The 18,071-nt window shown below is 35.6% G+C and overlaps 1 protein-coding gene across 2 annotated transcripts; it reads right to left on the minus strand.

The window, feature by feature from the left end:
• si:dkey-34m19.3 (zinc finger and SCAN domain-containing protein 31) lies at positions 1-13,951 on the minus strand. Of its 2 annotated transcripts, XM_056458984.1 has the most exons (9): positions 13,880-13,951; positions 13,576-13,673; positions 10,134-10,326; positions 9,601-9,711; positions 7,548-7,658; positions 5,643-5,750; positions 4,625-4,735; positions 4,290-4,494; positions 1-937 (listed from the first exon to the last, which is right to left on the minus strand). In XM_056458984.1, exons 1-9 carry the CDS (start codon positions 13,892-13,894, stop codon positions 303-305), a joined length of 1,587 nt encoding a protein of 528 aa, XP_056314959.1. In that variant the 5' UTR covers positions 13,895-13,951; the 3' UTR covers positions 1-302. The 2 variants fall into 2 exon arrangements, with proteins under 2 accessions (XP_056314959.1, XP_056314960.1); XM_056458985.1 differs by lacking the exon at positions 5,643-5,750.
• Between the last annotated feature and the right edge of the window lie 4,120 nt (positions 13,952-18,071).

Raw genomic sequence — 18,071 nt, forward strand, 5'->3', positions numbered from 1 at the left:
AGCCTCAGCGTTAAGAAATTTATTGACAAAAATGAGCAAATACGCATGATAAATGGACTTTCCACTTTATCTTTCTGACAGAAACTAAACACTTGAAATGTTTTGCTGTATTGATCTTATCACATGTAAAGTTGAGGATTTTCATGCCTTTTGAAACTGTACTGAATTAGTACATTTCTTCTCCTGTGTGAATGCGCTTGTGTGTTTTTTAAGATTTGATAACTGCGCGAAACCTTTTCCGCAAAGATTACACATGTATGGTTTCTCTCCAGTGTGGACCCTCTCATGCATTTTCAAGTTGTTTAACTCATTAAATCTCTCGCTACAGTGTGAACACTCGTAAGGTTCTCTCCATTGTGAATCCTCTCGTGCGCTTTCATGAGATCCAATTGGCTGAATCCCTTTTCGCAGTATGAACACTTGTACGGTTTCTCTCCGGTGTGGATCCTCTGGTGCTTTTTCAGATTTTGACTTGTAAAAAAAGACTTCCCACACTCAAGGCACACGTGCTCCTTTACACCGGTGTGGATCTTCTGATGTGTTTTTAAACTGGAGCGCTGTGAAAAACACTTCCCGCATAAAGAGCATGAATACGGCTTCTCCTTTGTATGAACTCTGAGGTGGAGCTTTAGGTTTGTAGCGGACGCAAATGCTTTGTCACACAAATCACATTTAAATGGTTTCTCTCCGGTGTGGGTCATCATGTGTTGTTTATGATCTGATGGTTGTCTGAAACTCTTCCCACACTGATCACATGTGAAGGGTTTCTCTCCGGTGTGGATCATCATGTGAGTCTTAAGACTGTTAATGGATGCCAAAGTCTTTCCACACTCAGTGCAGATGAAACTATTCCTGTTTCTTCTTTTCTTTTTGGCCTGTAAATGAGGTACGTTTCCAGCTCTCTCCTCTTCACTCTCGGCATTCTCTCCGATTAGGCCTGAAATCAAAGTAAAAAAGATACGCGATTAATGTCCAATCCTATAAAGCAAAATGAGATGTTAAGACGCTCACTTCACAAACTTTCATTTTGATGGTTTTTTTTTATAAATATTAATGCATTTTTATAAATCTCTTCCTCTAAATGAATGTCAGGTTTCTAAAATGTTTCCCAAATAAATGTTGCATCTCAAATTCTGGTGATAGGATTACACAAAAACTGAATAAGATATTAAATTTTTTATTTATTTATTTTTTAAATCATTTAATTTTGTCTTTGGTCGCCTCTTAGTGAAATGGAACTGAAGTGATGGATTTCAACCATCGAAAACTTCAAGGAAAACACACACAAATACACTTCATTGAACACATACACATAGACATCACCTATATACTATATAACTGAAGGTTAACTATGTTTATATATAATAACTTTAACTATGGCGACACGTTGGCACAGTGGTTAGCACCATCGCCTCACAACAAGAAGGTTGCTGGTTCAAGCCCCGGCTGGGCCAGTTGGCATTTCTGTGTGGAGTTTGCATTAGGGCTTTGCGATTTGGGGAAAATATCTAATTGTAATTTTTTTAGCAGATATTGTGATTTCGATTTGATTTGCGATTTAATTTTGCAATTTGTTTACAAATATTCAGAAATTAAACACAACTTTTTCTTTAGAGCAAACAGTGGTGAGTATTGGAATTAGTCATCTCCTGGTGCCTTCGTCATGTTCTTTCATATGGTGCAACAGCTGCAAACAACTCTGTAATTGTACTTTGCTGTTGCGAGCTACTAGATTGAGTGTAACTAGTATTACTTTTAGTAGATTTTTTTAGCAAGACAATATATATATATATATATATATATATATATATATATATATATATATATATATATATATATATATATATATATATATATATATATATATATATATATATATATATACACACAGTTTAAGTAAGAATTATTAGCCCCCCTGTTTATTTTTTTCCCCAATTTCTGTTTAACGGAGAGAAGATTTCTAAACACATTTCTAAACATAATAGTTTTAATAACTCATCTCTAATGACTGATTTACTTTATTTTTCCCATGATGACAGTAAATAATATTTTACTAGATATTTTTAAGACACTTCTATACAGCTTAAAGTAACATTTAAAGGCTTAACTGGGTTAATTAGGTTAACTAGGCAGGATAGGGTAATTAATCTGCATAGTTCGGTTACGCAATTCTGATTGGGCAGAACGAAAGTGTGCTCAATCAATTGGCTAGTAAGGCTGTCACACATAGAGGGCAGTCAAGCATTTGCTCTGGATGAAGAAAATTATATAATACATACATATATTTCTTTTCGCAGCCTCTTGCGATTAGCCAATCGCAATGTTTCAAAATCGCAATTCGATTTTGATTAATCGCACAGCCCTAGTTTGCATGTTCTCCCCGTGTTCGCGTGGGTTTGCTCCGGGTGCTCCGGTTTTCCTCACAAGTCCAAAGACATGTAGTATAGGTGAATTGAGTAAGCTAAATTGACCGAAGTGTATGTGTGTGAATGAGTGTGTATTGGTGTTTCCCAGTACTGGGTTGCATCTGAAAGGGCATCCACTGTGTAAAACATTTGCTGGATAAGTTGGTGGTTCATTCCACTGTGGCGACCCCTGAATAATAAAGGGACTAAGCGGAAGGAAAATGAATGAATGAACTTTAACTATAATAATAATAATAATAATAATAATGATAATAATTAATATTATTATTATTATAACCGTTTAAAGCTATTAGTTACAAGTTAATTAGTTAAAGTTATAAGTAACTAATAAAGTTGGTAATTAATAACATTAACTTTTCCCAATTTTGTTGTAATGCAATAATGTGCACCTTTGGTAAAGCTGCTTTAAAACAATAATTATTCTGAAAAGCGCAATACAAATAAACTTGAATTGAATTAAAGTCGTGACGTTGCCAAGTGTGGTGCATCCAAGTGCATACACACAGCAGTGAACACACATTCCAGACATCCCAAGTCTCCGGGAGTCTCCCGCATATGCATAGAGACCCCCTGATGCTCGCAAATGAGATATAATGTCCCACTAATGGAGGCATCGCACAGGCATTGCTGACAAAGTGTGTGTGTTTGTATCCATGCAAATGTATACCATCCCTCAGAGTTTAATTTGGTCTAATCCATATGTCCTAAAACACCCCCCCCCCCCCTTCACTTCTAATTCACTAAGGGAGAGATTCATTGATTCAATTGTGAATGAGTCTCCGTTATGAATGATTCGTGTGAACCAACCTCCGCTAGTGAGGTCCTTCATTCATTTATTTTCTTTTCGGCTTAATCCCTTTATTAATCAGGGGTCGCCACAGCAGAATGAACCACCAACTTAAGGCAGATTTATACTTCTGCGTCAAACGCACGCGTATGCTCTGGTGCAGGCTACATGTAGACGCATAGCCCTCGCCATTGCCGATGCTGACCTCTCAAAAAATGTAACTACATGCTGCAACGACGCGAAGAACAAGGGCTGTGATTGGTCGGCTTGGTAGCGCTGATGAGTGTGGGCGGGACCAAGAGCTGCGTGGACCCGTTTCAGCAAGTGTTTACGAGTGTCAAGTCCTGTGAAGGAGCTCCAGATGGTAAGTTTGGTTTTGTTTACCTTATGATTGAAGTTGTTGCACGTCCCCCGGTTCCCGACTCAAAATGAGTGAGTTTAAGCTGATTCTACATTAAGGTAGCATTCAGAAAAAATTAAACACCTGCGAAGGAACTCGACACAGAGGAACATAAAAACCTTACTGACAGCTAGCGTTTTGGAAGAGTTATTGCAAAGCAACAGAAACAGGGCGCAGAAGTATACATGCACGGCTACGCGCAAGGCTTACGCCGTGGGCCATGCCGATCACTCGACGCAGAAGTAAAAATCAGGTAAAAATTACGCAGCAGATGCACTTCTAGCTGCAACCCAGCACTGAGAAACACCTATACACTACAAACAATTTACCTTACCCAATTCAACTATACCACATCTTTGGACTGTGGGGGAAACCGGAGCACCCGGAGGAAATTCACACCAACATGGGGAGAACATACAAACTCCACACAGAAATGCCAACTTGTGAAATGTGACCTTTCTGCTGTGAGGCGACGTGAGGTGACTGTGAGGTGATGTCATGACATGTGCAATTCTAAGGAGGACATTTCTACCCCTACCCATTCACACTTTGTTTAGGCGAATGGGTAGGCGAAGATCTCTTCAGAACATTACTGAGACAACATTCAGCCAAGGCAAAGACATGCTCGAAAAGTTGTAAACGCATTGTAAGTTAAGGGAAACCTGAATCAACCAACCAGAATAAAAATCCAGCTGTTCCTGAAGTTCCTCCGTTAGCATGTTTTTCTTCTTTAAATCCTCCAATAAGGATCTCATAGTCTTCTTTTGTCTTCTCTCTCTGTCCCTGGCATTTCTCAGTTCCCGCCTTAACTTGTCAACTTGCTCCTGAGACTCAGTTAACTTCTTCTTAGCTTTTACAGGATTGAGGGCGTATGGGTGATCCTGAAAAACATTTACACTTCAGTAACTACAATAACGTCGATAATAAAATGAAATGATGTAACTAATAATGACAATTTTACAGTTACACCAGTCCAACATATAAAATCAGTATTAAAATGATTGAACTCACAGAGTCTGATGACTCCAATGGATCTGGCTCGGTCGCAGGTGTGTGAGGCTTTGGTGGTGGACTCTGTTCAGCAGCCTTTTTTGAGGTCTTGCTTGAGCTAGAACAAGGCAGCTGGAGAAAAAGTCCATTGTAGGTAATAAAGGTAATAAAGAACAACTCACCAATAGACCCTCCCTCCGCCTGCTTTCATGAAACTTTCCAAATTATTGATGATGGACTTCTTTCTACTTTGGTATTTAATCTTTCTTATTACGATTTATATTATTTTTAATTCATTCTTACAGATGTAACCATTTTTTCAAATATACTGAAGCCTAGAGAAATGGGAGCTGTAAAAGCAGCTTTGCAATAAATAGCTTCTTAAAATAAATGATAATACAAATAAAGTTACAAATTTAACAAGCTAAAACTTTTTAACAGTAGTGGATACATGGAAATTTGGTCACAATTTACAATGAGGTTTCATTAGTTAATATAAGCCTCAAATGAACAATACTTGTACAGCATTTACTTATCATAGTACAACATATACAAATGCATTTTTTAACCCAAAGTTGTCCTTGTTAACATCAGATAATGCACTATGGGTTAACAAGAACTAATAATGAACAACTTTACGTACATTAACTAACATTAACAAAGATGAATAAACACTTTAATAAATGTATTGCTTGTTTGTGATAGTTAATACATTAACTAATGGAATAATGAAAGAATTGGATCTATAGAGCTGCGCATCGTTGGATTTGCTCTTCAACATTTGGACTCTCAGTAGTGATTATTAAACCACACTGAACTGAGCTAAACTGAACTGAACTTAAACACTACAAACTGAATTACACTGTTCCAATTTACTATTTACTATGACCTTTTATGTGAAGCTGCTTTGACACAATCTACATTGTATAAGCGCTATACAAATAAAGGTGAATTGAATTGAATAATGTGACTAATAAAGACAATTGTATAGTTACATCAGTCCAACATACAAAATCAGTATTAAAATGATTGAACTCACTGAGTCTGACTCCAATGGATCTGTCTTGGTCGCAGGTGTGTGGGGTTTTGGTGGTGGACTCTGTTCAGCTGCCTTTTTTGAGCTCCTTCTTGAGCTAGAACTAGGCAGCTGCAGATAAAGTCAATTGTTTAGGTGAGAAAGAACAACACACGATTAAAAATGTCATGAAATGGGTGCTTTTTTCAGCACAATGTGGTCAGTTAGATAAAAATAACGATAATGACATTGTTTGATTCGTTTTAATCAGGTTTGTTAAGTGTTATTTCACAATGTTAATCAAGTTCTGCAGCCATACATTTGCTATAAAAAAAAGTGCTCTTATTTTGTAATATTAGATCAACAGATCTAAAAGTCCCATACATGTACACACACCAATAGACTCTCCCTCTGCCTGCTTTCATGAAACTTTGCAAATTATTGATGATGGTCTCATTTATACTTCTTTCTACGTTATTTATTCTTCTTATTAAGGTTTATATTATTTTTAAAGGGCACCTATGATGAAAATCAACTTTAGTAAGCTGTTTGGATAGAACTGTGTAAATGTATAGTGTGTCCACTGTCATATTGGAGCAATAGAAACCAAACAAGTCTTTTTTTAATTTCCTGACATTAAAATAGTACCCAAATCCCAGTCATTTTGAGGCCCACCGCAACGTGATGTTGGAAAAATAAAAAATTTATGAAAGAGAGAACCCAGTCCAGGAGACTTGAAACAAGCAGAAATCCTTTATGGAGACGTGTTGGTTAATCTGCTGTCATTCAGTGTCTTCAAGAAGTCCATGCGCCTGCAGGATAGGAGTGCGGTTTTCCCCGCCCACCGAGTATAAACATGTCCACAGAACATTTTTTTTAAACTGGGTTTCAAATATTTGTTACAACTCTCTGTGATTTTTAAAAGTTTTATAAGTTTAAAACTATTTTTAAAACAAAGCATGTTTGTAATAAAGACAGTAAAATCGCTATCTAATTCTTAACCGATATAATCAGTAAATGCGCATATATCTTTGTGTTTGTACTGCAGATGCCATTTGTGTGAGATTCATAATTTCAAAAAGGCTTGAATAAACACCCCAAATACATCAAATAAACGCAGTATTTTTGACTAATGAGCTGTATTTCAGCTTCATCAGTCTGTCTCTTTCACGGTGCTGTTTTTCTGATGTAACGCATGATGAGAAGCAGACACGCACATGGGAGCGGTGGGCGGGGAGAAGCAGCTCATTTGTATTTAAAGCCACAGACTACAAAAACAGCTACACTATACTCAGACTCCGAAATGGGCAGATTCTGGGGGCTATAATAAATAATCTAATGGGTATTTTGAGCTGAAATATTACAGACACATTCTGGAGACACCAAAGGCTTATCTTACATCTTGTAAAAGGGGTAAAATAGGTGCCCTTTAATTCATACTTAGCAATATAACCTTTTTTCAAATCTACTGAAGCCTAGAAAAATGAGTTTACAGCATTTATTAGTAATAGTACAACATGTACAAATGCATTTTTAAAACCCAAAGTTGTCCTTGTTAACATCAGATGATGCACTATGGGTTAACAAGAACTAATAATGAACAACTATATTTAAATTAACATTATCAAAGATAAATAAATAATTTAATAAATGCATTGTTAGTTGTTTGTGATAGTTAATACATTAAAGGAATAAAGCAAAGTGTTACTAGTAATTGAGAGAAATAGAACCTGTTTCTGTGCTGAAAAATGATGATAATGCAACTTATAAGGAGATTGTACTAACCAGCTTTAATCAGGTAGTAATAACTACAATAATGTCTATAATAAAAAGTATCTGAAATATAATGAAATTATGTCAATAATGAAGACAATTTTACAGTTACACCAGTCCAACATATAAAATCAGTATTAAAATGAATGAACTCACAGAGTCTGATGACTCCAATGGATCTGGCTTGCTTGCAGGTGTTTGGGGCTTTGGTGGTGGACTCTGTTCAACTGCCTTTTTTGAGCTCCTTCTTGAGCTAGAACTAGGCAGCTGGAGAAAAAGAAAATTTTTAGATAAAGAATAAGTTACAATTAAATGTGTGAAGTCATGAAATGGGTTGTTCTACAGAAACGTGCAGTTTTTCTTTTGTCTAAATATCTGATTCTTTTTTGACATTTAAGCTTAGACCACTTTAATGAATTGTCTTTTGACGTTATGAAAACACAAATGACAGCTTAATGGTTTTTCGGACATTTATTTAAATATCACATCTATCATATTTTGGCACTGGTGTTTTCTGACAATAGTAATGCTTTTTATGAAATATTATTTTTTGATTTTTTTTTCAGTACATGATGTAGTCAGTTACATAAAACAATGATAATGACAAGGTTTCATTTGTTTTAATCAGGTTTGTTAAAAGTGGAAGAGTTCTGCAGCCAAACATTTCCTATAAAAATTAAAGTGCTCTTATTTTGTAATATTAGATCTAGGGATTTCCACATGATTGGAAATCGGGCCCGATCACGCGGTTTCAGACTTGATCAAGTTGGACGTTACCTCCCAAATCAGGACTTGAGGGGTGGTTCTTTTTGCGGTTATAGGCCTCATTTAACCAAAAAGTGGTACGGTACGGTTCGCTTTTAGGTACCTTTTGATAGTGGAAATGGCCATAAAAGCGTACTGAACCAAACTGTACTGTACCACTCAGTGGAAACGGGTCAAATGGCTACTATTTAATTATGAGATTTAAATTCTGCATTTTAGTGAAATTTTAACCACTATTTTAGCTGAAATAGATTGCCGGATGGTCATCATAACCAAAAAAATACATTTGAAAGTTCATGGATAACAATAGCCAAAGTAATATTGAAATTCATTTTAATATCAGTCACTTTTGGTGCTTCACAGCTTTTCATTGGTCATTTTTTGTTCCAAGATTTATAATAAAAGAAACTATTTAAAATTTAAGTCCTCTATTTAAAAGCAATCCAGTAGCGAAGAGGACTTCACTTACGTCAGATTATATGTGTTCTTGCCCAGCTGGATGTTGGACAACTGATTAGCTGAAGTTACACTGAAGGGACAGCCAACAGAGGATTCCACTTGGTCTTAAAATCTTTTTTTATACTTTATTTTCACTATTTATGATGGCATAGCAGTCAAAATAGGACAACAGAGCTCATGTACAGGACAAATTCTTGACCTCTGTCAGTGAGGAATGGGTCTTTCAAACCATCCGAACACCCGAATATTTATATACAGTTGAAGTCAGAAATATTAGCCCCCCTGAATTATTGAACATTTATTTTTTTCCCCAATTTCTGTTTAACAGAGAGAAGTTTTTTTTTCAGCACATGTCTAAACATAATAGTTTTAATAACTCATCTCTAATAACGGATTTATTTTATCTTTGCCATGATGACAGTAAAAATATTTTACTAAAAAATTTCAAGACACTTCTATACAGCTTAAAGTGACATTTAAAGGCTTAACTAGATTAATTAGGTTAACTAGGCAGGTTAGGGTAATTAGGCTAATTGTATAATGATGGTTTGTTCTGTTGACTATCGAAAAAAAGGGGCTAATAATTTTGACCTTAAAATGGTTCTTAAAAAAATTAAAAACTGCTTTTATTCTAGCCAAAATAAAACAAATAAGACTTTCTCCAGAAGAAAAAACATTATCAGACATACTGTGAAAATGTCCTTGCACTGTTAAACATCATTTGGGAAATATTTAAAATAGAAAAACAAATTCATAGGGGGGCTATTATTCTGACTTTAACTGTATATTCTCATTATTTTTTGAACACATCTATAGTTATAGATGTGTTAAAAGATGAATAAAAACTTTAATAAATGTATTGTTTGTTTGTAATAGTTAATACATTAACTAATGGAGTAAAGCAAAGTGTTACTAGAAATTATGTGAGAAATACTACAAAAAACTACAATAAAGTCAAAATCAGTATTAAAATGATTGAACTCACCGAGTCTGATGACTCCAATGGATCTGGCTTGGTTGTAGGTGTGTGAGGCTTTGGTGGTGGACTCTGTTCAGCAGCCTTTTTTGAGGTCTTGCTTGTGCTAGAACTAGGCAGCTGCAGAAAAAGTCAATTGTTTAGATAATAAAAAACAACTCACAATTAAATGTGGTCATGAAATAGGTCATTCTACAGAAACATTTGATTTGTTTTAATTGGATTTGTTAAAAGTGTTATTTTACAGTGCTAGTCAATTTCTGCAGCCATATATTTGCTATAAACATGAAAACACTTGAAAAACATCTATAAACAAGCAACAATGCAAGCCTTTAAATCATAAATATTGAATGTAGGAGATTTTATTGGATGTAAAATGATTATACTTTAACTTTAAATTACATTTTAAAATATAAAGGAATTCTAAAGCTAATTATAATCTAATAATAAAAATTTATGATCAAAATTCAAGTGTCAAATCACTGTTAATACTAGGAATGGAAAAATGCATGTTTCTGTAGCTGACCCTAATAGTGGCTAACCTTGGAATGCTGATTTGAGAAATTGAAAATAGATGGGATCACTCCATCCCTTAGTCGTACTGTCTGCCCAGTTCTGTCGAAATCCTCGGGGCGAAAATGGCAGCTACAGAGTAAAGATCTTGGTTTTGGCTCAAACTTGTCTCTCCTTAGAGCCAGCGTCCATGCCTGTCGTCTCTTGACATCGCTTGGAAATCTACACACAACAGTTTACCCAATCTTAATCATTTTTAAGTGCCCTTCAGGAATCTGATAACCTTAGCAATTAAACCAGCTCACTTTAAATGATGTGAGTTGAAGAACACAGCCTATAATCATTATAAACAAATACACAAGGAACAGTTTGCCCATATTTTACCATTTACAAGTGTAGCCAAATGCATTTCATACATAATTTCTGTCACAATAACTCAAACTGGTAACTTCAAAAGCTAGCTCAATCTGCTTCTTGTTAGCGTTAATTTCGTGTGAGCAGTGTTTGCAACATACCATTTATCAGGCACTCTTAACTAGGACTGGGCGATAAAATCAGTATCGGTATTTATTGACCGAACACCATTGTCAATAACGATAAAAAATTTAGGTATAAAGGTTATAGTTTTATCAGAATGTGGCTGCTGAGCGCGCGCGGCTTGGAAGCAATGCCAATAAGCTTAGGTCAGGGCTATTCAATTAGTTTTTCATGGGGGCCAGTTCATAAAAAGCATCCCGAATGAGGGGTCAGAGAGATATGATTTGCAATATAAGTGATGAGACAACAGCAATATAAGAGCCCATATGCTGTATTTTTGCTCCTTAAGACACCGACCTTGGCTTTTTCTACATTAAAACATTAATATGTTGTATTTTAAAACTACATGACAACACTGCAGTGTACAATGTGGCTTTTTTACAAGCATATTCAACTGTTGTATTTCGAAGCACAAAATCAGTGTATTGCTCAAGCAGGCTTCTTCTACATTCAGACACAATTATATGTTATGTTTTGAACTGCATAACAGTAAGGGATGCAACGATTATAGATTTTGGTTGTACGATTATAAAGTCTGAAGAATAATCATGGTTTCACGGTTATCATGATTATTATGCATTTATTAAATTCAAAACACTATTAGTTTAGAAAATCACAAGAAAGCTGCTTATATTTTAAAGTGTTGTTTATTGCTGCTCAGTAACCAAATACAGCAAAATATTAATTAAAAACAAACAAGTCTATTTTTCTCTATGGACTAAAAAAATAAATAAAAGGTTTTTGATTTAAACATGAGTGATAATTTTACAATGAAAATAAATGACAGAACAATGAATAATAAATAGATAAATAAATAAATAAATAAAAATAAGAACAAACAAAAAATAGTGTTAATTTAAGCTATTTATTAGCTAAGAATTTAAATGAACTGTTGTTATTATCTGCGTCCATACAAACATAATGATTTTAATAATTTGTAATAATTCGTCTAACGCATCTTTTGTTTACATTGCACTAAAAGCCACGCACAACTCTACAATAACCACTACGGCGTGAGATCATTTCTACTGTGTGCACCTGGAGAGCACAAGTGCGTGCATACACCACTCCCAATATGCGCACGTCTCCATTAGAAATAATGAAAAGACGCAATATGTGAACAGCCTGCTGCTATAGTTAATCCAGTGTGCGTGCGTATTAGCCTCGATATAAGCTCGAAACTTTAAACTAGCACACAGTTGGCATAACTTTGTTTAGTTGCAGCAGTTTTGTTTGTGATAACAATATAAACGCGGTGCTAAAAAGCCTTTACAATTAATTAACCGTAATGAATTTAAGAATGGTTGATAGTGAAATCGGCTAATCATTGCATCCCTTTTACCGATATCAGTGCATTGTACAAAAGGCCTTTTCTGTAAACATATCCAAATGTTTTCTGCTGCCCGCGCCACTCACTTAATGTCAGGTGACTCAATCTCTCCGCAGCCTTCAACTGCAGCTCGTGCTGTATTGAACAGACGCACGTCACTTAATCAGTATAGCGACCGTTTTTTGACTGAACTAAATTTTTTTTGATGTCTTGGTCACACTATTTAAAGGGCCGGAACAAACTGCCTCGGGGCCGCCAATTGAATAGCCCTGGTTTAGGGTGTGATAGGGTGATTGATAGAGGGAGCGATGCGCACATGGTCTGCAAGCAGCGTGCATGTGACGTGAGCGCATTTTCCAGGTACACCTAGTTGAAAAACATCTGAACTTTTCCAGAATGCTGCGAGCGCACTAAAATTTACTAGAATATACATTTCAGTAATAATGGTAGACTACCTCAGACAAACACAGTGCATCCAAACACTGCAGTGCTGATGGTCGCCTAGTTACAGAAAGACGACAGGGGAGCATGAGCACAAAGCACATTGAAAATGGTGAAGGAAACGCCGTGCTCACACTTTTCACATGTTAGTTTTGGGTTGTGTCATCGTCACTTTGGGTCAGAATAACACACGCAAAAATAAGTGCCGTATATCAGCAGTGAGAAGATTGTAAACAAAAACGGATATAAGGATGTCGCCAGAGTGGCTTTTTGATTTCTTTTCTTGTGCATCCCAGCCATTAGCTCCCCATCTGAAAGAGTTTTTAGCATAGGGGGTAATCTAGTCATTCAACTTCACAATTTGTAATGTCGCAATGTGTAATTGAATAATGATGGTTGGTTTCTTTATTTGAAATCACAGATTTGATTATCATAACTTGTTTTATTGACAGGGTTTTAGAGGTTTACAGTTTTATTATTAATCACACCTTAAAGTTTGCTTTGTTCAGTATTTACACTTTACCATTGCACACACTTTGTAACATTTTATTTATCAAGTTTAAGTTTAAGTCTCTTTAACACTTATGTTTATTTTATTATAAAGAGATGAGACATTTTGTTTAAATATCTTTGTTTTTGACTATTAAAACTAAACTAAATTAAACTTAGTAATGTTGGTAAAATAAAAAAAAGTCTTTAAATAAAAAATCCTAATATTTCTAAATGTATCGTTAAAAATATTCAATAATTATTGACACTGGATGACATGATTTCTTCAATATCGCCCAGCCCTACTCTTAACTATTGAGGTAAAGTTGGTTTTATATTCACACATACAGACTTTCTAATATAAACAGTGCTATGTTGTATTTAAGTCATACTTGTGATTTCAGAGACCCTATATATTTAAAGCAATAGTATATAGAGTGCATGTCACAAGTTGTCACTGAACATTTGTGCGAATATAAAACCCATTTCGTAACTTACTTTAAAAAATTATTTTAATTTAGTCGACAATAACAGAAATGGCACCAGCATCTTGTCATATTTAATATGCATTTCGCTGGTTTTCTTCAACAAAACGTATTTAGAGTAACCACTTTGCCTTATCGTCAACGCAGTAGAGATTTCGTAATACAAAATCATAAAAAAGGAATTCTTACCTATGAAATGTTATGCCTTTATCCTTTAATTTCTTTGTTCGCTCATTACTACACCCGTATGCAGCGCAAAAGTCTGGCATCTTCAGATCCTGGAAACCCTGTAACAATATGGCGATGGTATTGGCGCATGCTCAGGGCAGCTATGTGCGATTTCTGATGTACTTTATCTTACCACTGACACACCAATATTCAATGAAAGCCATTCATAAATAACTCTGTAAACTGCTGCAAAAACAGCGAGCAACATGTACTTTAAATTTGGATAAATGATCAACGAAACAACGTTAGATACTGCTCTACTCACCAGCCCCAGGAGCATAAAATCATGTAAGCAAGTTCTTTGACAAGCCTGAGGATAGAGAAGCGCGCATGCTGATGGCGTCATCACTGCGCGGCGGACTCAGCTTTGTGTTACCCATGGTGTTACCCCAAAGATTATCGTGGTCTGGAGCTATTAAGTTATTGATAAGTGTGGAATATTATATTAGAAATAATTCTACAGTTTATTTAAAGTATAAAGCCTGCATGTAGAAAGAATTTCCCAGCTATCCAGTCAAATGGAATGGAATAAAATTCTTCTCATAAAAGCTCTCTCTCTCTCTCTCTTTGTAGCATAGACTGCAAAGCCTATATAGACCATTTCAATGTGGTAAAAGAACATGTCCTGCTTGTTATTGACCTATTTCATAACTGTAACAAGAGGCAATTCAATCATAACCATGTTAAAACAGCTCTCATAACATTATTCATCAATATGTGGCTCTTTTTGGATTCTCAGAAGTTATATGTTATAGGAAATATGTTGAGGCCATTGTTTTTGTTTACATCCCTCAAAATGGTCTATAAATCTATAAATACAGATAAAAAAAAATTGCACTTGTTACCGATCCAACTCTTGAAACTGGTTTTATTTTTCTTGAGGGGTTCTTTTAATACATATGTATCTGTAATATAAATATTATGCAAAACTAAGGATCTAATAATTATTTAAGAAATATATTTAATGGCATTGTTTATATTTGTTTATATTTCAGCTTTGAGAACAGTAGGCAAAATGTCAATGTCAATTTTATTTATATAGCACTATTAAGCAACCAAAGGTTGACCAATGTGCTGCACAATACAAATCCCATAGAGAAAGATATACAATTATAGCTAAACAAACAATTCTCACCGATAAAATGCCAAATCAGGGCATCTCCGTGGTGCAGTGGGTAGCACAATCACAGCAAGAAGGTCGCTGGTTCGAGTCTCGGCTGGGTCAGTTGGCATTTCTGGGTGGAGTTTGCATGTTTTCCCCATGTTCACGTGGGTTTCCGGGTGTTCTGGTTCCCCCACAGTCCAAAGACATGCGCTATAGGTGAACTGGGTAAGCTAAATTGTCCGTAGTGTATGTGTGTGAATGAGTGTTTATGGATGTTTCCTAGTAAAGGGTTGCAGCTGGAAGGGCATCCGCTGCATAAAACATATGCTGGATAAGTTGGCGGTTCATTCCACTGTGGTGACCCTGGATTAATAAAGGGACTAAGCCAAAGAGAAAATGAATGAATGAATGAAAATACTAAATCAAAATGGAAAGTTTTCAACTTAGATCTAAAAACAGACAGAGACGATATAGATCTAATACAGAGAGGCAAAGCATTCCACAATCTAGGACCAGCTACTGCGAAAGCACGGTCACCCCTGCATTTCAGCCTCGACTTAGGGATGCATAATAATCTCTGGTTTGATGACCGAAGAGACCGACCAAGCTGATGTTTAGTCAACAGGTCTAACAGATAAGAAGGTACCAAGTCATTTAGTGATTTAAAAACCAAGAGAAGCATTTTAAAAGTGACACGACAAAAGTGCACAGGCAACCAGTGCAAGGAGCGTAAGACTGGTGTGACGTGCATTAGTAATGTCAAATAAGCAAACTTTATCATTTTGTTCTTTTAACTTTCATTTATTTTCTTTAATAGTCATATTTCTTTTTCGTTGTTCTTGTTATAGCTTAATCTGTCTGCTGATAAAAAACATTTGTGTCCAATAATAATGCAAACATATTAAAATAATGTTTTAATAATGTGAAGGTTTGTATGTGAAGCATTGCTGAATCCAGCTATATTCCTCCAAGGGCTTCTCGATACCTCACACTGAAAAAACTCTACTGCTAAAAGTGAGAAAAATTATATACATTTAATTAATTAGTGAGGCCGGCACTTTTATCCAAAGTAACTTACAAATGCTGATAATAGAAGCACTTCAAGTCAGAGAAAACCAACAATATGTAATACGCAACACTTCTTAAACAAAATAACAGAAAAAAAGATTAAAGAGAAAATAAATAGGGAGTGCTGTTGTTGATGAAACAGATGTGTCTTCTGTTTAAAACATAGGCCTCAAACTAGATTCCTGGAGGGCCGCAGATCTGCAGTTTAGCTCCAACCATAATTAAACACAACTGATCCAAATAATCGAGGTGTATAAGACTAGAGACTATTAAGCAGGTGTGAGTCGGAGGTGGTTGGAGCTAAAATCTGCAGAGTTGCAGCCCTCCAGGAATTGAGTTTGAGACCACTAAATAACAAAAACAACAACTCCCATGTCTACACAATGCTTTGAGGCAGAGATATAATTCTTGCTAAACAGTTGCCAAGATCATGTGTTATGTTGCAGTTAGGGAATGGCTTGGCAGCTTCCAGTGGTGATTCTCCAATGGCTGTTTGTCAGTATGAATGATAAAAAGCAAACAATATGTCTTTATGACATTTTGGTTTGGATATGATATCCATCTTTGAGATTGGCAGTAAAATATTCACAAATGTGACGAGTCAAACAAGCCCACCCTCGTGTTTCTATGACACTCCAATCTACAGATATCCCTGTGATCTCTTTACATTAAGGTCTATTGAGCTTGCTGCTAGGGTGCACAGAATTTGTTGCCAGGGTGTTGTCGCTAAGACACTTCAGGCAATTTGGTTGTCTGACTCAAATGAGCCCAGCCCTTGTGATAAGAGTTATGCTCAGCTCACAATCCCTATGAGAGTCACAATAGAAACAACCCATAAAAAATAGCATATCACAATCCAGGAACCCTAGACCATAATTTTAAAAAATCAGATTCACATTTTTACAGCTTCCTTATTGGAATAATCAGAAATCAAATACAAAATTGTAAGATCTTCAAGAAAAATGTTTAAAGTAAGGCTCATGCCTGGAAACCCCCTGTGTTCACAGCAATTATTACTTCCTGATTTTTTGAATGGGAGTTTCTTCACCATAGTATGTCAGCATTGGGACAATGTCAATTCTTAACCCTAAAGTATGATTAATGAAAGAGTTTACTGAACCTTTAGACTAAAAACTGAAGATTATATAATGATAGATGTGAATATAGAGCTCATTCTTCAGGGAGAAATATGCAAGTTAGGGTAATTGTTGAAATTCTGATGTAAACTCTACTTTAAATCAATGAGATCTTTAAGGATATGACAGCCGAATTAATAATAAATAAAAAATAATCTGCATTAGTGTAAGTTTTTATCTTTTAAAGTGACTAAAGTAATTATTTTACAGCAATAACACTTACTAAACCTGCTTAAATAGCAAAAACAGCATTCAGATGATATGTAGCCCATTTTAAATAGGATATTTTGTTGGTAGACCCCTAAAATGAATTAAAAAATTAAATAAAGCCAAAAAAACCCCACTATTTTTGAGATTTTTTGGGGGACAACTTAACTGTTTTGTGTTGGGACAACATTATTGAATTGTGTGGAAGCCTGCATTTTTTACTTTTTTACTGCCAGTCCTACACCACCCAACCTGCTCCGAGCTGGGATGGAACCGGCGACTCTCCGTATGGGAATTGGTTGCTCTAACAATGAGGCTAAAGGCCATGACCATGGCATCTGTCACCAGAGCACCTTTTTTAGAGGTCAGAGGAGTGAAGTTTACCTGCATAGAACTTTGCTTGCTGGCCTCCGTTACAGATCAAGAAGCTTTTTTGTAATACCACACACCATTTTGTTATTTCTATTCCTGAAGCGAAGTACATTGTTTTTATACTGTGCACAGGATGTGGATTTTCTCTTTTCCTTGCCAAAAATACAGATTTATTTTATTAGACTTTTACATTTAGAAATATTCGACACAAAACAGAATAAAGCTAAATAAATTCTATCTTCACTTAGTTATCGCTGACTGAAACAAGCAGCATTTTGAAATCAGATGACAAGCTTATGCCTAGCCCATTGTTGCATAATGCTGTTTCATAATAATGTGCGGAATTCAGTGTAAAATGAGATAGATGTACTGCATTCCTAATCTGAGTTTCTGCGGGATTCACCAAACCAAATTTAAGACTTTTTAAGACCATTAGGAATTACATTTCAGACTTATTCAGGACTAAACGCTAAGACTTTTTCTCTAACGTCCTACTTGGTCCAATGGAAAATATTTTATTTGCCTCATCAACAAAAGTTCCTAGCCACTAATTTGAAATAATGGATCAA

Source organism: Danio aesculapii, chromosome 6, assembly GCF_903798145.1.
Source record: "Danio aesculapii chromosome 6, fDanAes4.1, whole genome shotgun sequence".
NCBI classification, from domain to species: Eukaryota; Metazoa; Chordata; class Actinopteri; order Cypriniformes; family Danionidae; genus Danio; species Danio aesculapii.